Raw genomic sequence first — 26,365 nt, 5'->3', positions numbered from 1 at the left:
ATCACAATTAAAGAATAATAATAAAAAATTATTTCATGACAGTAAATCGCGCGCCAAACTAACCATAGACATAATATGTTTTTCATCCGTTCGGATACTCGTACATAAATAAAATCTATCACAATACAATAAAAACGTTATAGACTGTGTAAGCTGTGAATAACTGTTGATATAGCTGTCTTTAAGGCTACATTATTGCACGAAGGTTTCAACCTGAATATATATTATGTATATATTATATAGTTTGCCCAAACTGGCACAAACGAAATTGCGCAAGCAACGGTCTTAGAGTTTCATGGGTTTTATTTATATTCATTTATTTGAAAAAAAACAATAAGACTACATGTTGTACACAACAAATGAATAAATAATGAATAATAAAAAACACATTAAAAATAAATACTACAAAAAGCATTAGTTAAAAATCAGAATGAATAGAAAAATTATTAATGCAATCAATTCATTATTACAATAGGACATTTGAAGTGTTGATAGAATCAACCATTTTTAATCGAGTTTATATACCACAAACTCTAAATAACTACACCAATAAAAACTACAAGAATCAATAGTTACAATAAAATGAGATTTTAAACCATACCATACTATTACCTTTTATTTTGGCTGCGACTGATAAAAAAATACTGTATTTTTAACATTAAAAAAAATTTAACGCGTCATAATAATTCATAAATAAATGTTCCTCAGACACCACTTAAAAAAATAACCCGCCAAAATTATAAATGAATTCCCGCATAACATCGTTCTTCCGTCTGTACTAATACAAAAACATCACCAAAATCTAATTTGTTCTACACAATGCATAGTTAAAATGCAATTACCTCATACAAAATCACCAATTTCAATAATAACAGAGTTAAAAAGAGAAAAGAAAGAGTCGAGAAGAGATATTGCAGCCAAAACCTATAAAACTAAGTACAACTGTCATGATAATATTATATCAATACTAATCTAACGAATAACGTGACATAAATATATCTATATACAATACAAGTAAAATAAACTATCACAAGCTATTTGAACTTATAAATACTGTACGCCAAATATATTATATCTTTTAAACGGTTTTAAATCGTTGGTTTTATTATCTACATGTTTCTGCCGACCTATGCTTGGCCAACGTTGTAATACAATAAAAATGATCACGTTGTCAATAATAATGATTATGATGATACTAAAAATTTCTAATTTACCAAAAAACATATCAATAAGAGATACAAAGGTTATATACCAGCCATAGTGTGTTTTAAAACAGCAACGATAAGCCGCGCTCTTTTACTCTCTTGCATATAAGGTATGTAAACTACCTCTCGGTCACCGACACGAGTCGGGCAATTACCTGATTTTCATTAAGTATCAAAAAATCTTAGTAATCAATTTAAATTGTAATAAAACCACGATTTAAAACCGTTAAATTAATTTAAACAGCAGGCTGAAAGCGTTTTATAACAGGTGGTACAATGTCGTTATGGCACCGATATTTTTTTTTGTATTTCATATTTTAATACTGCTATTAAAACCGGGTCTGTTTTAATTTTAAATATATTATGTAATATAGATTTTGAGACTGTTCATTTCCACGATTGCACTAAGAGTCGATTAAATTACTACTTGTGGTTGTTCTGTCGTCACTAAATAATGTTTTATCAATATTTTTATTAAAGAAAAAGTTAGACGAAGTAAGTTCGATTATACTTTAAATTTAGCTGAATAACATAAATTTCCATCTGATGATCATGCTATCTCTTTCATGTTCAATTGATAAGAGAGAGAAAGAGAGATTTAATGAAGACAGAAATACCACATTTAACAAACTATTTGTTAGCGCTTTTAGCAACAAAACAATTAATAATTAAAATTAAACAAGGATTCAAGAAGGATATAAAGATACAAAATTTAGCTAAATAGTGGATATTTAATTGACGCATATATCGTTATATGACAGTAAGTTTTCAACTTAAGTTAAATTTCGCTAATTACACTAACGAGATATGTAATGTTAACAATAACAAGCAGACGACACATCTATTTATGTTATAACAATATTTACTACGTTTAATTTAAAATATTTTTATTTAAAAGTTACACTAATAAACAAGCAATTTTGATGAGATCTTTCCCTAGTTCCGAAACGTATAATCTCTATAGAGACGTGTTACCTCGCCGGCGGTCGGCGGTCGACTGACGAATGTCGCGTGCTCATGCTCTTAATTCAACTTTAGACAAGGACAGAGTGACACGCGTGTAATGTTTAAGAAAAGGATAGACAGTGAGATATTTTTTACTTCTACCTTCTTGATAATTAAACTTTTTATTATACTAAAGTACCAACAGAAAGGTTATTTTTCGTTCTATTTTCGATTAATTCGTTAAACTTTAAAAAAAATTCGCTAACTGCTTTGTTCGTTTATTATTTTAGCAGTATTCACTATGGAAAAGGTGGCAGTATATGTATTTGTGACTGTTGGCACCACGTTGTTTCTTTGTGACGACTACTTCTTTTACACTTAATATTAATAAATCCATATAAATAAGTTAAGTATATTACTCACCATTATAATATATTTCGATATCGTTATTGTAAAAATTAAAAAATTATCATTTTATAAAAAAGCTATAATAAGTACGAGTGGTGTACAGTGGTATAGTGAGCTAGCGAAAACATCAATTTGCAACCGTGAACATACATACACACAATTTTTTTAACAATTCACTTAAATAGGAATGATTGTTTTCCGTGAAAGTTTAATACTTTACGATTATACTTATAAACCGATATATAAAATTAATGACAATTAAACATTATTATATAAATACTGAAACATTCAAGACGTGAGATGGTCTATCAAGAGTGGGGAGTTTTATTCACCTGTGTCGACCCATTTCGCCTCTTCTGCTATTCTGTCCATGCAATTGCATAGGAATTGATACTGGAATAAAATGTAATAATAACGGTATTATTTCAGTGTCTATTAAAATATACAAAGTGAACATTGGTGACGTACTTAAAACAGAAAAAAATACTAATGTACCAGTGCACCTGCATTGTCTGTAACATGTACAGCAGTGAAACTGTGCACCTGCATACATTACACATGACAGACGCTTTAACATGAACATGACATAAAAGAGCAACTATGGAGTTTCTTGCCGGTTCTTCTCCGTAGATACTGCTTTCCGAATCGGTGGTAAATTTTAAATGTAATGACGTTTCAAAAGTGCTTCTATAAGAAGTATAATTGAATAAATAAATGTTTGAGTTTGAGTTTGAACAGGTCAGGAAGCATTAACAGGTAAGGAAGCTGTTACAGGTGCTTTAACAGGTCAGGGAGCTTTTACAGGTGCTTTCCCAGGTAAGGTAGCTTTTAAAGGTGCTTTAACAGGTCAGGAAGCTGTAACCGGTATTTTATCAGGTTAGGAAGCTGTAACAGGTGCTTTAACAGGTAAGGAAGCTGTTACAGGTACTTTAACAGGTCAGGGAGCTTTTACAGGTGTACAGGTGCTTTAACAGGTCAGGGAGCTTTTACAGGTGCTTTAACAGGTCAGGGAGCTTTTACAGGTGCTGTAACAGGTCAGGGAGCTTTTACAGGTGCTTTCGCAGGTCAGGGAGCTGTAACAGGTATTTTATCAGGTTAGGAAGCTGTTACAGGTGCTTTAACAGGTAAGGAAGCTGTTACAGGTACTTTAACAGGTCAGGGAGCTTTTACAGGTACTTTAACAGGTCAGGGAGCTTTTAGAAAGAAAGAAAGAAAGAAAATACATTTATTTCAAGGACATAATAAACAAAATCTTAAAAAATAATAAACAAAACAGCAAAAAAAATAAAATAAAAGTAAATTTAAAAAGAGAAAAAAAATAAATAAAACAATTTGCACGGTAGTGTCCTCGAAAAAGGGTGACCAACTCAGCTAAATACTGTACGACACAAGTGTACGCACAGCGCTGGTTTTCAGTGGCCCCTAAACGTTGTTGCAATTAGAGTGACCTCCATTCCAACAGTAAAATATAGAAATAAATAAATAACAGTAATAAAATATAAACAATTAGACCAAACAAGAATAATACGTCTGTGTGCAGAATTAAACCAAATTAATAGAATAAATATGATGTATGTGTAGAATAAATATGTGTATAAATAGATAAAGGTAAGTTTAGTTATATATTATATTCCATATTATACATTTGATAGATTTACAAATATTAGATGGAGACAGATACTATTTATTATATTTATCCAATTATCATCACCTGCAGTAGCCACTAAGGTTGGATCTGTTTCTCAAGTAATATAACAGTGTATTTTTTTTTAAAGTTCTCAACCGCGCGGAGGCTAGGCAGCGGCGGTGGTAAATTGTTCCAACACTTAGTGGCACTGTATTTGAAGCTACCTCGGAAACTGGCAGAGTGGTGTTTAGGAATCATCAGTTTAGTCGCTGCTTGTCTCGTTTTGTACGCTGCCTGATGATCTCCCATCCAAACCAACTTTTCAAAAAGGTATTTGGGGGACTCAAACTTAATAATATCAAAAAGGAACGAGGCGAAATGGAGTCGTCGTCGATTTTCCATATTTAACAAACAGGCTTTATTTAAAAATGGCGTAATGTGCTCCCGTGGAGGAATGTTAAAACAGAAACGGGCACATGCGTTTTGTACGCGCTGTATTGCTCGTTTCGTTCGCTTCAAAATCCGCCTACCATATACCACATCCATATAGTTAAACTTAGATAGGACAAGGCTGTCACAAAGCCTTACACGAAGTTCCGTATTCAGATATTTTCTAATTCGGTACAGAATTTTTAAACGATAGAAACAGTTAGCTGTTGTAACATTAATATATTTTTCAAATCGTAGATTTTCGTCAAAAACGATCCCCAAGTTTCGAGCTTCCGCAACACGTTTTATAACTTCGTCATTGATAGTTACTGGAATGAGACGATTTTGAATTGAGCAAACTACTTTAGGTGTACCTAAAACCATAAACTTCGACTTATTAGGATTTAGGACAAGTGAATTTCGGCTTGACCATGCGGATATTGAAGTTAAGTCCAAGTTTAAATTGTTTATTGCGGAACATGTTTCATCCGGGTAAAAAGAGGTAAAAAGTTGAACATCGTCAGCGTAAATGTGATATTTGCATGATTTTATTTGCTTTACAATATCGGCACTATATAATATGAATAAAAGGGGTCCTAAAATAGAGCCTTGAGGAACCCCTTTTGTTACTGTTTTGCATTCTGATAACCTGATACTACCATCCTCCATCGCAACTGATACTCTTTGTGTTCGACCACTCAAATAGCTATTAAACCATTTTATAGTAGGTGGGCTTAAACCATAATATGTTAGCTTGGATAACAGAAGTGAAGTATTTATAGTATCAAAAGCTCTTGAGTAGTCCAGCAGTACAAGCACTGTACCTTTCCCTTCATCTTGTGCGCAAAGAATATCATCCATCACATCGGTCACAGCTGTAGTTGTACCTTTGCGTTTCCTGAAACCAGACTGACGATCAGGTAAGATATTTTCTTTTTCTAAATAATCCATTAGCTGTTTGTGCACTATTTTTTCTAGAACCTTCGATAGGCATGGTAATATGCTGATCGGTCGGAGATCCTTCAAATCCAGCGGGTTATCAATTTTAGGAATGGGATGTACAAGCGCGTTTCGCCACAGACTAGGGAAGGTACCAGATGCAAAAGATAGATTTATGATGTGGGTTAAAGTTGACAGAGATGCTGGGAGTGTAAGTTTGAGCATGTCCAATGAGATATCATCAATTCCAGCAGCTTGTGATTTGAGTTCCTGAATAGTACGTAGCACAGTCGACTCATTTACAGGTTTAAAGGAGAAGGAAGTATCACCGTGGCGATGGAATTCATAGTAAGTTAGCATGGATAGCGGTACATTATTTCCAGGCACATTAAGGAAGTGATTATTTAGAACATCAGGATTTCCAAGATGACCAGTAAGTAAAGGCTGTTTCTTTGTGTTTATACCCGTGTTTGCTTTAATGTGTTTCCACATAATTTTAGGCTTTCTCAAATTTGCATTGATAAATAAATCGAAGTACGCCTTTTTTTCGCGTTCCAATGCCATACTTACATATTTTTTTAAATCAATATAGAATTTTTTATGTGAATCTGTTTTGGTAAGTCGTGCTTTATTTCGGGCTTCATCGCGTAGTCTAAACATCTTTTTAATATTAAAAGTTATCCACGGCGGTTGCTTGTTTTTTACACGTATTTTCTTGGAGGGCGCATGAACGTCAAAGAGCGATTTTATGTACGAAGTTAAATTGTTCACTAGTTCGTCCACGTTATCAAGTGCAAGCAACGAAGACCAGTTGATTATTTGCAAAGATTTGTTAAATTCGTCACTATTAATATTTTGTATCGGTCTAAAGGTGATATATTTATGCAAAACTTTTTGTTTAGATATATTAAGTGCACACGATAAGAAAGCGTGATGGCTAAGTTCTTCGATATAATCAATCACAATATTTTGAACAGGCGTATTAGTACATATTATATCAAGCAAAGTTTCGCTAGAATCCGTAAAATGCGTGGGCTGAGAAACATGTTGTATAAGATTAAAGGTTTGAAGAAAACTTGCAACTCTTTTACTGTTAACATTATCACTATTTAATAGGTTAACATTAAAATCACCCAAAACCACAAGATTATCGTACCATGTGAAAGAACTAATTGTATCTATCAAAGCATCTAAAAACGTGTTTATGTCCAACCAAGGCGGCCTATATGCTGTACCGACGATAGTTACCTGACCGTTAAGGGACAAATTCAGCCACATCTGTTCGACACTGTCAACGACGGGGTGAGATATTATCCGAACCGATATACCTTCCCTAATATAGAATCCAACACCCCCGCCGCGAGTGCGGACACTAGACGGTCGCGGTATGTGACGCAGTCTGTAACCAGGTACGGCAGGCGCACGTCCATCTTCACCCACTCGTAACCAGGTTTCGTTTATGGCCATGATATCTACATTATGACGCTCCATCGCCACAAGGAACTCGTCGTGTTTTGTACATAATGAACCGGGATTTAAAAACCCAACACATAATTTTGATCCTTTACAAGTCATTATAAATAACTTTATGATGGGGATTAATATAATAATATATACTTAAATGAATAGTAGTGTAAGTTAGGTTTAAAGATGTGATATGAGGATAGTTTAAAAACGATACTAGTACTAATATTATATATGTCATAATTAAGCCATGGACATCCCTACCGTGCATTAGAAGAACATAAAAATAAAAATATATTATACTAAACAAAATTATTGAGGCGCAACTTACATAGAACACAATGCAACAAGCAATAATCACGGTAGGAAAACAAAGAAAGATGATTTGAAAATTTATGGTTTTAACGATTATACGATGAAAAGTAATATTTTTTTTTAATCCTTCACTAGATTTATAAAGTAACATGACTGTTCTACAATGAAAGCGTAAACAAAATAAGTATAATAATATGATAATGGATACAGTTATACACAAAATTAATAGGTAGGTACGTTTATACATAATTTTTATTACTATTTCTATCTTAAAATAACGTTCTATAATTAAATACAATATTATATTGTCATAACAAAGTATTGAAAGGTTGATTGTACTATAATATAAAATTAAAAGCCGATGAAACAAAACAACTAAATTTTCACTACTTTTTATATGACAAATTAAACTTTTCTCACAATATTTATGCATATTCATAGATATACCGTATAAAGAGTAGATTTTTAAAACTCTGCAAGCAATTATTTTATTACACATTACATTCAAAATATGATACGGATAATACTGCGTTATAATATAAAGAACATAAAACCTATCATTAGAGTCCCATGCATTTGTTCTTAGACACAAACCAAACATTAGCCAAAAATCTTATCTATATCTTCTACAGAAGAAACAATAAAATACTTTGAGTGTTGATCGCGTCTGACGTAAGTACGGCCGCCCCGCGTCCACACATAGCTCCAGTGTTTAGCGCGCTGTTGCTCGCGCGCCAGGTGGAACAACCAGCGGTTGGTGCGCGTCAGGTGCTCGTTGACGTAGAAGCGGCGGGGCTCGCCGGCGACCAGGCCGGCCGTGTCCGCCCCGCGCCGCACGCGCGCCGCGCGCAGCAACTCGTTGCGTAGGTGGTGGCGGGTTAGCCGCACGACGATCGGCCGCGGACGTGCGGCCGCTTTGCGATCACTACTGGTATTTAAGTCCTCCGGATTTTTACGAGTACCAGTACGGTAGGCATTAACTATATCCCGTTCATCTAGTGATATACCTATTTTTTGGGCCAATGTTATAGTTAGGTGTAGTAGATTTTCACCTTTTGTTTCGGGGACGCCCGCAATCTCTATGTCATTAAGTAAATTGTATTGCTCGGAATCATTAAGACGTGATTTTAAAGAATCTATTTTTTTAGTTACATCACTAGGCTCCTGTGTTTGAGACTGCGATTCAGACAAGGTACATTCCATACGATCCAGCCGCTCCTCAATACTGTCGAGCCTTTTATCATATTCCGCCATAACAGTACTTATTTTGGACATTTCTTGCCGAAAGCTAGATAGTTCAGAACGAAGCAACTTGATCTCCTGTGCAAGGCATGACATATTATCCGGAGCATCCTCAAAACTATCTGCACTACTATCTTGCTGCGTGTGTAAGTTTTCAGCCGATTTTTGGCTTTTATTTTTGCATATTTTGCACATCCATTTCCCATTCGAAAGGGACTTGGGGCTAATGTTATTGCATTGTTTGTGAAATAAGTTGCTACACTTAGTACACTTGGCGCCATCTGTTGTCGACGAGAAGAATTTACCACAGTTTGTGCATTTATTGGCCATAATTACTGGATCTATAATAATTATTGTCACTCAATGAGTTCGGGTAAGGTTCACAAGAGGGCGATAATATTAATAATAGTTCGCAATGTTTTATAATTTGGTACTATTGAATTAGGATTTAAGAGAATAATATGATATTTAAAGTTATTAAATAGTATATCACGAACAAGTTTGTCAAATTAAAAGCACCAAACCAAACCGCTAAATACCTTTAATCACAAATTTGTCGGTACTTGTAAAACAGCTGATTCACAGCTGATGACTGTTTACACTGTTAAAAACACAAAGTATATTCTCGATCGATAGGATAACACTACACGTTATGAAACACATAAAAGTCTATTTAAAAAACACACAATGAAGCATATAGCATAAAGTTTACTATTTTTAAAACTTTTTATTGCTGAGACTAGAAGTGTCACTCTAACTGTCACAACGAACCGATTACAGGTGCTTTCGCAGGTCAGGGAGCTGTAACAGGTATTTTTTCAGGTTAGGAAGCTGTTACAGGTGCTTTAACAGGTAAGGAAGCTGTTACAGGTACTTTAACAGGTCAGGAAGCTTTAACAGGTGCATTCGCAGGTCAGGGAGCTGTAACAGGTATTTTATCAGGTTAGGAAGCTGTTACAGGTGCTTTAACAGGTAAGGAAGCTGTTACAGGTACTTTAACAGGTCAGGGAGCTTTTACAGGTGTACAGGTGCTTAAACAGGTCAGGGAGCTTTTACAGGTGCTTTAACAGGTCAGGGAGCTATAACAGGTGCTTTAACAGGTCAGGGAGCTTTTACAGGTGCTGTAACAAGTCAGGGAGCTTTTACAGGTGCTTTCGCAGGTCAGGGAGCTGTAACAGGTATTTTATCAGGTTAGGAAGCTGTTACAGGTGCTTTAACAGGTAAGGAAGCTGTTACAGGTACTTTAACAGGTCAGGGAGCTTTTACAGGTACTTTAACAGGTCAGGGAGCTTTTACAGGTGCTTTCGCAGGTCAGGGAGCTGTAACAGGTATTTTATCAGGTTAGGAAGCTGTTACAGGTGCTTTAACAGGTAAGGAAGCTGTTACAGGTACTTTAACAGGTCAGGAAGCTTTAACAGGTGCTTTCGCAGGTCAGTGAGCTGTAACAGATATTTTATCAGGTTATGAAGCTGTTACAGGTACTTTAACAGGTCAGGGAGCTTTTACAGGTGCTTTCGCAGGTCAGGGAGCTGTAACAGGTATTTTATCAGGTTAGAAAGCTGTTACAGGTGCTTTAACAGGTAAGGAAGCTGTTACAGGTACTTTAACAGGTCAGGGAGCTTTTACAGGTACTTTAACAGGTCAGGGAGCTTTTACAGGTGCTTTCGCAGGTCAGGGAGCTGTAACAGGTATTTTATCAGGTTAGGAAGCTGTTACAGGTGCTTTAACAGGTAAGGAAGCTGTTACAGGTACTTTAACAGGTCAGGAAGCTTTAACAGGTGCTTTCGCAGGTCAGGGAGCTGTAACAGGTATTTTATCAGGTTAGGAAGCTGTTACAGGTACTTTAACAGGTCAGGGAGCTTTTACAGGTGCTTTACCAGGTCAGGGAGCTTTTACTGGTGCTTTCGCAGGTCAGGGAGCTGTAACAGGTATTTTATCAGGTTAGGAAGCTGTTACAGGTACTTTAACAGGTCAGGGAGCTTGAACAGGTGCTTTAACAGGTCAGGGAGCTTTTACAGGTGCTTTCGCAGGTCAGGGAGCTGTAACAGGTATTTTATCAGGTTAGGAAGCTGTTACAGGTACTTTAACAGGTTAGGAAGCTTTTACAGGTACTGTAACAGGTCAGAGAGCTTTTACAGGTATTTTATCAGGTCAGGGAGCTTTAACAGGTGCTTTAACAGGTCAGGGAGCTATAACAGGTGCTTTAACAGGTCAGGGAGCTTTTACAGGTGCTTTCGCAAGTCAGGGAGCTGTAACAGGTATTTTTCAGGTCAGGGAGCTTTAACAGGTGCTTTAACAGGTCAGGGAGCTATAACAGGTGCTTTAACAGGTCAGGGAGCTGTTACAGGTACTTTAACAGGTCAGGGAGCTTTTACAGGTGCTTTCGCAAGTCAGGGAGCTGTAACAGGTATTTTATCAGGTCAGGGAGCTGTAAAAGATATTTTATCAGGTCAGGAAGCTTTTACAGGTGCTTTAACAGGTCAGGGAGCTATAACAGGTGCTTTAACAGATCAGGGAGCTTTTACAGGTGCTTTAACAGATCAGGGAGCTTATACAGGTGGTTAAACAGGTCAGGAAGCTGTAACAGGTATTTTATCAGGTTAGGAAGCTGTTACAGGTACTTTAACAGGTTAAGAAGCTGTAACAGGTGCTTTAACAGGTCAGGGAGCTTTTACAGGTGCTTCCGCAGGTCAGGGAGCTGTAACAGGTATTTTATCAGGTAAGGAAGCTGTTACAGGTGCTTTAACAGGTAAGGAAGCTGTTACAGGTACTTTAACAGGTCAGGGAGCTTTTACAGGTGCTTTAACAGGTCAGGGAGCTTTTACAGGTGCTTTCGCAGGTCAGGAAGCTGTGACAGGTATTTTATCAGGTCAGGGAGCTTTTACAGGTATTTTATCAGGTTAGGAAGCTGTTACAGGTGCTTTAACAGGTAAGGAAGCTGTTACAGGTACTTTAATAGGTCAGGGAGCTTTTACTTTATTTTATTTATTTATTTATATTTTAGGAGAATCTACAGCTGTATCCTTAAAGATAGTCACATAATATAATACTTACAATAAGCCATTTACAGATTCTCACGGCTAGAAAAATGTTAATATATAACAATTACAAATGTGAGCGATTACGTACACGAATCAAATGCTTAAAACCAATGCTATTGTAACACTAATCAAATTGCATATCAACTTGACCACCAAACTGACAGAAGAACTCATTAGCTAACTGACGCTTAATGGAGTAAGAACTGCTGCAGAATAAGTCAAAATCGAACTGTTTTGATAGCTTGTTAAAATTATTGCTTACGCGTAGAATAAACGAGTTTTGACGATAGTTAGTGCTGACTGCGGAAGTAAAGATAGGATTATATTTACGAGATAAAATTGAGGGTGTGTATAAAGAAATTTTGGCTAGTAGTTCTGGGCAGTCTATTTTATTGGATGTAATGCCTAAAAGTAATAAAATATCAGAAATCTCCCGGCGATATGTTAGGGGTAGGAAGTGAAATTTGCTGCAGACCTCGTAATAATCCTCAGATGTGTACGGGACGTGTAATCGGTAACATAGGAATTTCAAAAATTTCATCTGTATTCGTTCAATTCTAGTTATATATTTATCGTATCGCGGATTCCATATTGGCGACGCATATTCTATAATGCTACGTACGTAAGCACAAAACAGAATTTTAAACGTTTTCGCCTTTTTAAAATCTGACGAAATTCTCATTATAAAGCCTAAAGCTTTAGAAGCTTTAGCTAGAATATAATCGATATGTTTATCAAACATGAGTTTTGGGTCATGTATCACTCCTAGATCTCTTATGTCAGGGCTAGTTCCAAGATCTTGATTTTTTATTCGATAGTTGAAACGCAGTGTTTGTTTTTTACGACTAAATGAGACGACTGCGCATTTACCAGGGTTGAGATCTAATTTATTTTGAGTACAATAGTAGTCTAATTTATTAAGGTCATCTTGAAGCATAGCAGCATCAGCAGAAGATTTAATAGTCCTAAATATCTTCATGTCATCAGCAAAGCAAAGAAGATTTGAGTGTGTGAAGCAATTTGGAATATCATTTATGAATACGCAAAACATAAGAGGACCCAAAAGGGAGCCCTGAGGTACTCCACTTGGTATTACCACCCAACTTGATATATAGTTACTTATTACAACTGCTTGAGATCTATTGTTGATATACGAGGAAAACCATCTGAGTAAGTTACCTCTAATGCCCATTATGTATAATTTATGCAAGAGAATCTTGTGATCTATGCGGTCAAAACATTTACTGTAGTCCGTGTAGATTACATCGACCTGATGGCCTGTCTCCATAGCATCAGTAATGTAATCATTCAGAAGCACCAGGTTAGTCACGGTTGATCGACCTTTAAGAAATCCATGCTGATAACTCATGAATGTGTTTTTAAATACTGCATAAACCTGGTCGTATACTATTCTTTCGAAGACTTTGGCTATGATACACAATTTAGATATAGGTCTATAATTGACAACTTCCAACTTAGAACCTTTTTTGTGGACAGGTGTAACAAATGCCCTCTTCCACATTGAGGGGAATTCCATAAGAGTAAGTGATTTCTTAAATAAATAGGCTAGTGGAATGGCTATTGAGTCGGCACATTTTATAAGAAACAGTGGACTGATTTCATCAGGACCTGCAGATTTCGAAGGATCTAGTTGGGATAATGCCTTTTTTATCGTTTTCAAGTCAATGTTTATCGAACAAAGGTCAAAATTTGATTCAAAATTACTTAATTCCAGTTCAGATACATAATTTGATAAATTTGTGTCAGTTTTGTCTAGGAATGTAGAATAAAAATATTCTGAGAATGCATTACAAATATTGTTTCCGGATGTGAGTAAATTGTTATTGTATTTAATATTGCTAGGTAAGCCTTTAGATTTCGATCTACATTTGAAAAAGGACCAGAAGTATTTAGGATTCTGTTCAATGGAATTTTCAACAGAATTTATATATTTTTGGTAACAGTCATTTTCTACATTCTTAACTCTATCCCTTAACAGTTTGTATGATTCTAAGCTACTTAGGTTTTTGTAAATCTTGTATTTGCGAAAATGTTTAAATTTTTCTTTAATAATCTTTTTTAAAGCTGGTGAATACCAAATAGGAAACTTATTGTCGACCACGGTTTTGCTTGGGATGTAAGTGTGTATTAGATTATTAACAATCGAATAAAAATAATTCACACATTCTTCAATGGAATGAGTCCTGTCAAACTCTTGTGACCAATTAATTTTAAACAATTCTGCATTTATTCCCTCGTAATCCCCTTTGTTGTATAATATTTTCTTCCTAGTATTCGATTTTAAATACGATATATGAACAAATTCTACATCAATTATGAGTGCTTTATGGTAAGGGTCGATCGGTAAAAGCGGACGGACACATTCATACACAACAATAGAATCGTTCGATAACACTAAGTCGAGTATTCGGTTGCTAGCGTTATGTATGAAGTTGTACTGCTGCAAACCGTGAGTGTATAATTCGTCAATAAACAAACATTCATCACCATTCGAATAGTTTGAAGGAAGAAGTAGACCTTCAGAATTTAAATTCCAGGATATATTACTCATGTTAAAGTCGCCCGCAATAATTATTTTATCCGAGGGGTGATTGAGAATTATATTATTTAGTGCTTCTAGAAAGTTATGCAATTGTTGAGAAAATGATCTGCCTAAGTTTTGTTTACAAAGATATAATACACATATGTAAATATTAATAAGTTCGTTATGATATTTAACACAGGTTACAGGTGCTTTAACAGGTCAGGGAGCTTTTACAGGTGCTTGAACAGGTCAGGGAGCTGTAACAGGTATTTTATCAGGTCAGGGAGCTTTAACAGGTGCTTTAACAGGTCAGGGAGCTTTAACAGGTGCTTTCGCAGGTCAGGGAGCTGAAACAGGTATTTTATCAGGTCAGAGAGCTTTTACAGGTGCTTTAACAGGTCAGGGAGCTATAACAGGTGCTTTAACAGGTCAGGGAGCTTTTACAGGTGCTGTAACAGGTCAGGTAGCTTTTATAGGTGCTTTAACAGGTCAGGGAGCTTTTACAGGTGCTTTCGCAGGTCAGGGAGCTGTAACAGGTATTTTATCAGGTTAGGAAGCTGTTACAGGTACTTTAACAGGTAAAGAAGCTGTAACAGGTGCTTTAACAGGTCAGGGAGCTTTTACAGGTGCTGTAACAGGTCAGGGAGCTTTTACAGGTGCTTTCGCAGGTCAGGGAGCTGAAACAGGTATTTTATCAGGTCAGAGAGCTTTTACAGGTGCTTTAACAGGTCAGGGAGCTATAACAGGTGCTTTAACAGGTAAGGAAGCTGTTACAGGTACTTTAACAGGTCAGGGAGCTTTTACAGGTGCTTTAACAGGTCAGGGAGCTTTTACAGGTGCTTTCGCAGGTCAGGGAGCTGTAACAGGTATTTTATCAGGTCAGGGAGATTTTACAGGTGCTTTAACAGGTCAGGGAGCTATAACAGGTGCTTTAACAGGTCAGGGAGCTTTTACAGGTGCTTTCGCAGGTCAGAAACTGTAACAGGTGCTTTAACAGGTCAGGGAGCTTTAACAGGTGCTTAAACAGGTCAGGGAGCTATAACAGGTGCTTTAACAGGTCAGGGAGCTTTTACAGGTGCTTTAACAGATCAGGGAGCTTTTACAGGTGGTTAAACAGGTCAGGAAGCTGTAACAGGTATTTTATCAGGTTAGGAAGCTGTTACAGGTACTTTAACAGGTTAGGAAGCTGTTACAGGTACTTTAACAGGTCAGGGAGCTTTTACAGGTGCTTTAACAGATCAGGGAGCTTTAACAGGTGCTTTCGCAGGTCGAGGAGCTGTAACAGGTATTTTATCAGGTCAGGGAGCTTTTACAGGTGCTTTAACAGGTCAGGGAGCTATAACATGTGCTTTAACAGGTCAGGGAGCTTTAACAGGTGCTGTAACAGGTCAGGGAGCTTTAACAGGTGCTGTAACAGGTCAGGGAGCTTTTACAGGTGCTTTCGCAGGTCAGGGAGCTGTAACAGGTATTTTATCAGGTTAGGAAGCTGTTACAGGTACTTTAACAGGTAAAGAAGCTGTAACAGGTGCTTTAACAGGTCAGGGAGCTTTTACAGGTGCTGTAACAGGTCAGGGAGCTTTTACAGGTGCTTTCGCAGGTCAGGGAGCTGAAACAGGTATTTTATCAGGTCAGAGAGCTGTTACAGGTGCTTTAACAGGTCAGGGAGCTTTTACAGGTGCTGTAACAGGTCAGGGAGCTTTTACAGGTGCTTTAACAGGTCAGGGAGCTTTTACAGGTGCTTTCGCAGGTCAGGGAGCTGTAACAGGTATTTTATCAGGTCAGGGAGCTATAACAGGTGCTTTAACAGGTCAGAGAGCTTTTACAGGTGCTTTAACAGATCAGGGAGCTTTTACAGGTGGTTAAACAGGTCAGGAAGCTGTAACAGGTATTTTATCAGGTTAGGAAGCTGTTACAGGTACTTTAACAGGTTAGGAAGCTGTAACAGGTGCTTTAACAGGCCAGGGAGCTATAACAGGTGCTTTAACAGGTCAGGGAGCTTTTAGAGGTGGTTAAACAGGTCAGGAAGCTGTAACAGGTATTTTATCAGGTTAGGAAGCTGTTACAGGTACTTTAACAGGTCAGAGAGCTTTTACAGGTGCATTAACAGGTCAGGGAGCTATAACAGGTGCTTTAACAGGTCAGGGAGCTTTTACAGGTGCTTTCGCAGGTCAGGAAGCTGTAACAGGTGCTTTAACAGGTCAGGGAGCTTTTACAGGTGCTGTAACAGGTCAGGGAGCTTTTACAGGTACTTTAACAGGTTAGGAAGCTGTAACAGGTGCTTTAACAGGCCAGGGAGCTATAACAGGTGCTTTAACAGGTCAGGGAGCTTTTAGAGGTGGTTAAAGAGGTCAGGAAGCTGTAACAGGTATTTTATCAGGTTAGGAAGCTGTTACAGGTACTTTAACAGGTCAGGGAGCTTTTACAGGTGCTTTAACAGGTCAGGGAGCTTTAACAGGTGCTTTCGCAGGTCAGGGAGCTGTAACAGGTATTTTATCAGGTCAGGGAGCTTTTACAGGTGCTTTCGCAGGTCAGGGAGCTGTAACAGGTATTTTATCAGGTCAGGGAGCTTTTACAGGTGCTTCAACAGGTCAGCGAGCTATAACAGGTGCTTTAACAGGTCAGGGAGCTGTAACAGGTATTTTATCAGGTCAGGGAGCTTTTACAGGTGCTTTAACAGGTCAGGGAGCTTTAACAGGTGCTTTCGCAGGTCAGGGAGCTGTAACAGGTATTTTATCAGGCCAGGGAGCTTTTACAGGTGCTTTAACAGGTCAGGAAGCTTTAACAGGTGCTTTCGCAGGTCAGGGAGCTGTAACAGGTATTTTATCAGGTCAGGGAGCTTTTACAGGTGCTTTAACAGGCCAGGGAGCTATAACAGATGCTTTAACAGGTCAGGGAGCTTTTAGAGGTGGTTAAACAGGTCAGGAAGCTGTAACAGGTATTTTATCAGGTTAGGAAGCTGTTACAGGTACTTTAACAGGTCAGGGAGCTTTTACAGGTGCTTTAACAGGTCAGGGAGCTTTTACAGGTGCTTAAACAGATCAGGGAGCTTTTACAGGTGGTTAAACAGGTCAGGTAGCTGTAACAGGTATTTTACCAGGTAAGGAAGCTGTTACAGGTACTTTAACAGGTAAGGAAGCTGTTACAGGTACTTTAACAAGTCAGGGAGCTTTTACAGGTGCTTTCGCAGATCAGGAAGCTTTTACAGGTGCTTTCGCAGGTCAGGGAGCTTTTACAGGTGCTTTAACAGATCAGGGAGCTTTTACAGGTGGTTAAACAGGTCAGGAAGCTGTAACAGGTATTTTATCAGGTTAGGAAGCTGTAACAGGTGCTTTAACAGGTTAGGAAGCTGTAACAGGTGCTTTAACAGGTCAGGGAGCTTTTACAGTTGCTTTAACAGGTCAGGGAGCTTTTACAGGTGCTTTCGCAGGTCAGGGAGCTGTAACAGGTATTTTATCAGGTCAGGGAGCTTAAACAGGTGCTTTAACAGGTCAGGGAACTATAACAGGTGCTTTAACAGGTCAGGGAGCTTTTACAGGTGCTTTAACAGATCAGGGAGCTTTTACAGGTGGTTAAACAGGTCAGGAAGCTGTAACAGGTATTTTATCAGGTTAGAAAGCTGTTACAGGTACTTTAACAGGTCAGGGAGCTTTTACAGGTGCTTTCGCAGGTCAGGAAGCTGTAACAGGTGCTTTAACAGGTCAGGGAGCTTTTACAGGTGCTTTAACAGGTCAGGGAGCTATAACAGGTGCTTTAACAGGTCAGGGAGCTTTTACAGGTGCTGTAACAGGTCAGGGAGCTTTTACAGGTGCTTCTGCAGGTCAGGGAGCTGTAACAGGTATTTTATCAGGTTAGGAAGCTGTTACAGGTGCTTTAACAGGTAAGGAAGCTGTTACAGGTACTTTAACAGGTCAGGGAGCTTTTACAGGTGCTTTCGCAGGTCAGGGAGCTGTAACAAGTATTTTATCAGGTCAGGGAGCTTTTACAGGTGTTTTAACAGGTCAGGGAGCTATAACAGGTGCTTTTACAGGTCAGGGAGCTTTTACAGGTGCTTTAACAGATCAGGGAGCTTTTACAGGTGGTTAAACAGGTCAGGAAGCTGTAACAGGTATTTTATCAGGTCAGGGAGCTTTTACAGGTGCTTTCGCAGGTCAGGGAGCTGTAACAGGTATTTTATCAGGTCAGGGAGCTTTTACAGGTGCTTTAACAGGTCAGGGAGCTATAACAGGTGCTTTAACAGGTCAGGGAGCTTTAACAGGTGCTTTCGCAGGTCAGGGAGCTGTAACAGGTATTTTATCAGGTCAGGGAGCTTTTACAGGTGGTTAAACAGGTCAGGAAGCTGTAACAGGTATTTTATCAGGTTAGGAAACTGTTACAGGTGCTTTAACAGGTAGGAAGCTGTTACAGGTACTTTAACAGGTCAGGGAGCTTTTACTGGTGCTTTAACAGGTCAGGGAGCTTTTACAGGTGCTTTCGCAGGTCAGGGAGCTGGTACAGGTATTTTATCGGGTCAGGGAGCTTTTACAGGTGCTTTAACAGGTCCGGGAGCTATAACAGGTGCTTGAACAGGTCAGGGAGCTATAACAGGTGCTTGAACAGGTCAGGGAGCTTTTACAGGTGCTTAAACAGATCAGGGAGCTTTTACAGGTGGTTAAAGAGGTCAGGTAGCTGTAACAGGTATTTTATCAGGTAAGGAAGCTGTTACAGGTACTTTAACAGGTAAGGAAGCTGTTACAGGTACTTTAACAAGTCAGGGAGCTTTTACAGGTGCTTTCGCAGATCAGAAAGCTTTTACAGGTGCTTTCGCAGGTCAGGGAGCTTTTACAGGTGCTTTAACAGATCAGGGAGCTTTTACAGGTGGTTAAACAGGTCAGGAAGCTGTAACAGGTATTTTATCAGGTCAGGGAGCTTTTACAGGTGCTTTAACAGGTCAGGGAGCTATAACAGGTGCTTTAACAGGTCAGGGAGCTTTTACAGGTGCTTTAACAGATCAGGGAGCTTTTACAGGTGGTTAAACAGGTCAGGAAGCTGTAACAGGTATTTTATCAGGTTAGAAAGCTGTTACAGGTACTTTAACAGGTCAGGGAGCTTTTACAGGTGCTTTAACAGGTCAGGGAGCTTTTACAGGTGCTTTCGCAGGTCAGGCAGCTGTAACAGGTATTTTATCAGGTTAGGAAGCTGTTACAGGTGCTTTAACAGGTCAGGGAGCTTTTACAGGTGCTTTCGCAGGTCAGGGAGCTGAAACAGGTATTTTATCAGGTCAGAGAGCTGTTACAGGTGCTTTAACAGGTCAGGGAGCTTTTACAGGTGCTGTAACAGGTCAGGGAGCTTTTACAGGTGCTTTAACAGGTCAGGGAGCTTTTACAGGTGCTTTAACAGGTCAGGGAGCTTTTACAGGTGCTTTCGCAGGTCAGGGAGCTGTAACAGGTATTTTATCAGGTAAGGAAGCTGTTACATGTAGTTTAACAGGTCAGGGAGCTTTTACAGGTGCTTTAACAGGTCAGGGAGCTTTTACAGGTGCTTTAACAGGTCAGGGAGCTTTTACAGGTGCTTTCGCAGGTCAGGAAGCTGTAACAGGTATTTTATCAGGTCAGGGAGCTTTTACAGGTGCTTTAACAGGTCAGAGAGCTATAACAGGTGCTTTAACAGGTCAGGGAGCTTTTACAGGTGCTAACAGGTCAGGGAGCTTTAACAGGTGCTTTCGCAGGTCAGGGAGCTGTAACAAGTATTTTATCAGGTCAGGGAGCTTTTACAGGTGCTTTCGCAGGTCAGGGAGCTGTAACAGGTATTTTATCAGGTCAGGGAGCTTTTACAGGTGCTTTAACAGGTCAGGGAGCTATAACAGGTGCTTTAACAGGTCAGGGAGCTATAACAGGTGCTTTAACAGGTCCTAGGGAGCTTTTACAGGTGCTTTAACAGATCAGGGAGCTTTTACAGGTGGTTAAATAGGTCAGGAATCTGTAACAGGTATTTTATCAGGTTAGGAAGCTGTGACAGGTACTTTAACAGGTTAGGAAGCTGTGACAGGTACTTTAACAGGTTAGGAAGCTGTAACAGGTGCTTTAACAGGTCAGGGAGCTATAACAGGTGCTTTAACAGGTCAGGGAGCTTTTACAGGTGCTTTAACAGATCAGGGAGCTTTTACAGGTGGTTAAATAGGTCAGGAATCTGTAACAGGTATTTTATCAGGTTAGGAAGCTGTGACAGGTACTTTAACAGGTTAGGAAGCTGTAACAGGTGCTTTAACAGGTCAGGGAGCTTTTAGAGGTGGTTAAACAGGTCAGGAAGCTGTAACAGGTATTTTATCAGGTTAGGAAGCTGTTACAGGTACTTTAACAGGTCAGGGAGCTTTTACAGGTGCTTTAACAGGTCAGGGAGCTTTAACAGGTGCTTTCGCAGGTCAAGGAGCTGTAACAGGTATTTTATCAGGTTAGGAAGCTGTTACAGGTGCTTTAACAGGTAAGGAAGCTGTTACAGGTACTTTAACAGGTCAGGGAGCTTTTACAGGTGCTTTAACAGGTCAGGGAGCTTTTACAGGTGCTTTCGCAGGTCAAGGAGCTGTAACAGGTATTTTATCAGGTCAGGGAGCTTTTACAGGTGCTTTAACAGGTCAGGGAGCTATAACAGGTGCTTTAACAGGTCAGGGAGCTTTTACATGTGCTTTAACAGGTCAGGGAGCTTTTACAGGTGCTTTAACAGGTCAGGGAGCTATAACAGGTGCTTTAACAGGTCAGGGAGCTTTTACAGGTGCTTTAACAGATCAGGGAGCTTTTACAGGTGGTTAAACAGGTCAGGAAGCTGTAACAGGTATTTTATCAGGTTAGAAAGCTGTTACAGGTACTTTAACAGGTCAGGGAGCTTTTACAGGTGCTTTAACAGGTCAGGGAGCTTTTACAGGTGCTTTCGCAGGTCAGGGAGCTGTAACAGGTATTTTATCAGGTTAGGAAGCTGTTACAGGTGCTTTAACAGGTCAGGGAGCTTTTACAGGTGCTTTAAGAGATCAGGGAGCTTTTACAGGTGGTTAAACAGGTCAGGAAGCTGTTACAGGTATTTTATCAGGTAAGGAAGCTGTTACATGTAGTTTAACAGGTCAGGGAGCTTTTACAGGTGCTTTAACAGGTCAGGGAGCTTTTACAGGTGCTTTAACAGGTCAGGGAGCTTTTACAGGTGCTTTCGCAGGTCAGGGAGCTGTAACAGGTATTTTATCAGGTCAGGGAGCTTTTACAGGTGCTTTAACAGGTCAGGGAGCTATAACAGGTGCTTTAACAGGTCAGGGAGCTTTTACAGGTGCTTTAACAGGTCAGGGAGCTTTAACAGGTGCTTTCGCAGGTCAGGGAGCTGTAACAGGTATTTTATCAGGCCAGGGAGCTTTTACAGGTGGTTAAACAGGTCAGGAAGCTGTAACAGGTATTTTATCAGGTTAGGAAACCGTTACAGGTGCTTTAACAGGTAGGAAGCTGTTACAGGTACTTTAACAGGTCAGGGAGCTTTTACTGGTGCTTTAACAGGTCAGGGAGCTTTTACAGGTGCTTTCGCAGGTCAGGGAGCTGGTACAGGTATTTTATCGGGTCAGGGAGCTTTTACAGGTGCTTTAACAGGTCCGGGAGCTATAACAGGTGCTTGAACAGGTCAGGGAGCTATAACAGGTGCTTGAACAGGTCAGGGAGCTTTTACAGGTGCTTAAACAGATCAGGGAGCTTTTACAGGTGGTTAAAGAGGTCAGGTAGCTGTAACAGGTATTTTATCAGGTAAGGAAGCTGTTACAGGTACTTTAACAGGTAAGGAAGCTGTTACAGGTACTTTAACAAGTCAGGGAGCTTTTACAGGTGCTTTCGCAGATCAGAAAGCTTTTACAGGTGCTTTCGCAGGTCAGGGAGCTTTTACAGGTGCTTTAACAGATCAGGGAGCTTTTACAGGTGGTTAAACAGGTCAGGAAGCTGTAACAGGTATTTTATCAGGTCAGGGAGCTTTTACAGGTGCTTTAACAGGTCAGGGAGCTATAACAGGTGCTTTAACAGGTCAGGGAGCTATAACAGGTGCTTTAACAGGTCAGGGAGCTTTTACAGGTGCTTTAACAGATCAGGGAGCTTTTACAGGTGGTTAAACAGGTCAGGAAGCTGTAACAGGTATTTTATCAGGTTAGAAAGCTGTTACAGGTACTTTAACAGGTCAGGGAGCTTTTACAGGTGGTTAAACAGGTCAGGAAGCTGTAACAGGTATTTTATCAGGTTAGGAAACCGTTACAGGTGCTTTAACAGGTAGGAAGCTGTTACAGGTACTTTAACAGGTCAGGGAGCTTTTACAGGTGCTTTAACAGGTCAGGGAGCTTTTACAGGTGCTTTCGCAGGTCAGGGAGCTGTAACAGGTATTTTATCAGGTTAGGAAGCTGTTACAGGTGCTTTAACAGGTCAGGGAGCTTTTACAGGTGCTTTAAGAGATCAGGGAGCTTTTACAGGTGGTTAAACAGGTCAGGAAGCTGTTACAGGTATTTTATCAGGTAAGGAAGCTGTTACATGTAGTTTAACAGGTCAGGGAGCTTTTACAGGTGCTTTAACAGGTCAGGGAGCTTTTACAGGTGCTTTAACAGGTCAGGGATCTTTTACAGGTGCTTTCGCAGGTCAGGGAGCTGTAACAGGTATTTTATCAGGTCAGGGAGCTTTTACAGGTGCTTTAACAGGTCAGGGAGCTATAACAGGTGCTTTAACAGGTCAGGGAGCTTTTACAGGTGCTTTAACAGGTCAGGGAGCTTTAACAGGTGCTTTCGCAGGTCAGGGAGCTGTAACAGGTATTTTATCAGGTCAGGGAGCTTTTACAGGTGTTTTAACATGTCAGGGAGCTATAACAGGTGCTTTAACAGATCAGGGAGCTTTTACAGGTGGTTAAACAGGTCAGGAAGCTGTAACAGGTATTTTATCAGGTCAGGGAGCTTTTACAGGTGCTTTAACAGGTCAGGGAGCTTTTACAGGTGCTTTAACAGGTCAGGGAGCTTTTACAGGTGCTTTAATAGGTCAGGGAGCTTTTACAGGTGCTTTCGCAGGTCAGGGAGCTGTAACAGGTATTTTATCAGGTTAGGAAGCTGTTACAGGTACTTTAACAGATCAGGGAGCTTTTACAGGTGGTTAAACAGGTCAGGAAGCTGTAACAGGTATTTTATCAGGTCAGGGAGCTTTTACAGGTGCTTTCGCAGGTCAGGGAGCTGTAACAGGTATTTTATCAGGTCAGGGAGCTTTTACAGGTGCTTTAACAGGTCAGGGAGCTATAACAGGTGCTTAAACAGGTCAGGGAGCTATAACAGGTGCTTTAACAGGTCAGGGAGCTTTAACAGGTGCTTTCGCAGGTCAGGGAGCTGTAACAGGTATTTTATCAGGTCAGGGAGCTTTTACAGGTGGTTAAACAGGTCAGGAAGCTGTAACAGGTATTTTATCAGGTTAGGAAACTGTTACAGGTGCTTTAACAGGTAGGAAGCTGTTACAGGTACTTTAACAGGTCAGGGAGCTTTTACTGGTGCTTTAACAGGTCAGGGAGCTTTTACAGGTGCTTTCGCAGGTCAGGGAGCTGGTACAGGTATTTTATCGGGTCAGGGAGCTTTTACAGGTGCTTTAACAGGTCCGGGAGCTATAACAGGTGCTTGAACAGGTCAGGGAGCTATAACAGGTGCTTGAACAGGTCAGGGAGCTTTTACAGGTGCTTAAACAGATCAGGGAGCTTTTACAGGTGGTTAAAGAGGTCAGGTAGCTGTAACAGGTATTTTATCAGGTAAGGAAGCTGTTACAGGTACTTTAACAGGTAAGGAAGCTGTTACAGGTACTTTAACAAGTCAGGGAGCTTTTACAGGTGCTTTCGCAGATCAGAAAGCTTTTACAGGTGCTTTCGCAGGTCAGGGAGCTTTTACAGGTGCTTTAACAGATCAGGGAGCTTTTACAGGTGGTTAAACAGGTCAGGAAGCTGTAACAGGTATTTTATCAGGTCAGGGAGCTTTTACAGGTGCTTTAACAGGTCAGGGAGCTATAACAGGTGCTTTAACAGGTCAGGGAGCTTTTACAGGTGCTTTAACAGATCAGGGAGCTTTTACAGGTGGTTAAACAGGTCAGGAAGCTGTAACAGGTATTTTATCAGGTTAGAAAGCTGTTACAGGTACTTTAACAGGTCAGGGAGCTTTTACAGGTGCTTTAACAGGTCAGGGAGCTTTTACAGGTGCTTTCGCAGGTCAGGCAGCTGTAACAGGTATTTTATCAGGTTAGGAAGCTGTTACAGGTGCTTTAACAGGTCAGGGAGCTTTTACAGGTGCTTTCGCAGGTCAGGGAGCTGAAACAGGTATTTTATCAGGTCAGAGAGCTGTTACAGGTGCTTTAACAGGTCAGGGAGCTTTTACAGGTGCTGTAACAGGTCAGGGAGCTTTTACAGGTGCTTTAACAGGTCAGGGAGCTTTTACAGGTGCTTTAACAGGTCAGGGAGCTTTTACAGGTGCTTTCGCAGGTCAGGGAGCTGTAACAGGTATTTTATCAGGTAAGGAAGCTGTTACATGTAGTTTAACAGGTCAGGGAGCTTTTACAGGTGCTTTAACAGGTCAGGGAGCTTTTACAGGTGCTTTAACAGGTCAGGGAGCTTTTACAGGTGCTTTCGCAGGTCAGGAAGCTGTAACAGGTATTTTATCAGGTCAGGGAGCTTTTACAGGTGCTTTAACAGGTCAGAGAGCTATAACAGGTGCTTTAACAGGTCAGGGAGCTTTTACAGGTGCTAACAGGTCAGGGAGCTTTAACAGGTGCTTTCGCAGGTCAGGGAGCTGTAACAAGTATTTTATCAGGTCAGGGAGCTTTTACAGGTGCTTTCGCAGGTCAGGGAGCTGTAACAGGTATTTTATCAGGTCAGGGAGCTTTTACAGGTGCTTTATAATTCATAATTCATAATTCATAATTCTTTATTTACGTTAAACATGGTATTTTTAGATGTTACATTTTTACTTATAGTAGGTACAACATGTTTAGCCGTCATTAAAAAACAGCATGCAAATTTTATAATTGTATATAAAACAATGGGTCCAATTAAATTATCAAATGTTAATTACAAAATTATTACTTATATCATATAAATTAGCTTGTCAATTATAATTTTATTTCTCGTCATCAAAAAATTCTTTAATACTGTAGAAGGACCGATTAGTTAGCCATTCTCCTAGTGCTTTTTTACATAATTTGCCATTATTATTTTTAAATTTATTAGGTACGTGATTATAAATTTTAATACACATAAAAATACAATTTTTGTTATACAACTTTAGTCGAGGATTTTCATCTAAAATAAGTTTATTAGGATCCCTACGACTACGATCATTTACATAAGAAGCCTTTTTGAAAAGATGCAGATTTTTTGATACAAACACACAAACATCGTAAATGTAGAGTGACGGAAGCGGCAATAGACCAAGTTTTTTAAACATTGGTCTACAGGATTCATCGGGAGCTCTGCTACATATGGCTCTTATGCATTTCTTCTGTGCAATAAACACCTTTTGTACATCCGTGCTATTACCCCAAAAAATAAGTCCATAATGAAGTACTGATTCTACACAGGCGTGGTAAAATGTAACAGCCGTGTTTATATTTGTGACAATTTTAATTTTTCTAAGAGCGTAAACAAATTTATTAATTTTTTCACAAACTATTTCAACGTGTGATTTCCAATCTAAACGTTGATTGATATTAAGTCCAAGAAATTTTAGGTCATCTGTTGCTACTAATTTCGGAATGTCAATAGAATATTTATTAAATTGTACATACATTGATTTACTTAAATTAATTTTTAGATTATTAAAAGTCAGCCATTCTATAATTTTGTCAACAGTTACATTAATCTCATTAATATGATCCTTTAGCGTATTATTTTTCTTTTCAGATGTCACAATTATTGATATATCGTCAGCATATAAAATAACCTTATGATTTGTTACATTCAGAATATCATTAATATATAGAATGAAAAGGATAGGGCCTAGAATGCTGCCCTGTGGAACGCCACATTTTGAATATTTGTATTCCGAGTTATAAGTTTCAACTTCATTCATTTTATTAATGTTAGAAATCATAACACATTGCTGTCTGTTATATAGATAAGAGGCTAACCAATTAAATGCTGGACCTCTTATACCATAATTTTCTAATTTTTTCAGTAAACATTCGTGAGATACAAAATCAAATGCTTTTGTTAAGTC

General features: G+C 39.1%; 2 protein-coding genes across 3 annotated transcripts in view; both read right to left on the bottom strand.

Moving 5' to 3' along the window:
* Positions 1-704: 704 nt before the first annotated feature.
* The window catches only part of Snx27 (sorting nexin 27), a 50,246-nt gene continuing 24,585 nt past the window's right edge, over positions 705-26,365 (bottom strand). For both annotated transcript variants that reach the window (XM_089707479.1, XM_089707480.1), the window contains exon 9: positions 705-2,951. In XM_089707479.1, the coding sequence (XP_089563605.1) occupies positions 2,883-2,951 (69 nt within the window). In that variant the 3' untranslated portion in view covers positions 705-2,882. The remainder of the gene's footprint in view (positions 2,952-26,365) is intronic.
* LOC149479702 (uncharacterized) lies at positions 7,903-8,895 on the bottom strand. Its single transcript, XM_089707485.1, has one exon. The coding sequence runs from the start codon at positions 8,767-8,769 to the stop codon at positions 7,933-7,935; it is 837 nt and encodes a 278-aa protein (XP_089563611.1). The 5' UTR covers positions 8,770-8,895; the 3' UTR covers positions 7,903-7,932.

This window comes from Colias philodice, chromosome 19 (assembly GCF_061535455.1).
Source record: "Colias philodice isolate Cphi_HAF_F1 chromosome 19, ilColPhil1 Martin Lab GWU primary, whole genome shotgun sequence".
NCBI lineage: Eukaryota > Metazoa > Arthropoda > Insecta > Lepidoptera > Pieridae > Colias > Colias philodice.
The sequence above is the reverse complement of the archived record's forward strand: the minus strand, read 5'-3'. Positions and strand labels throughout refer to the sequence as shown.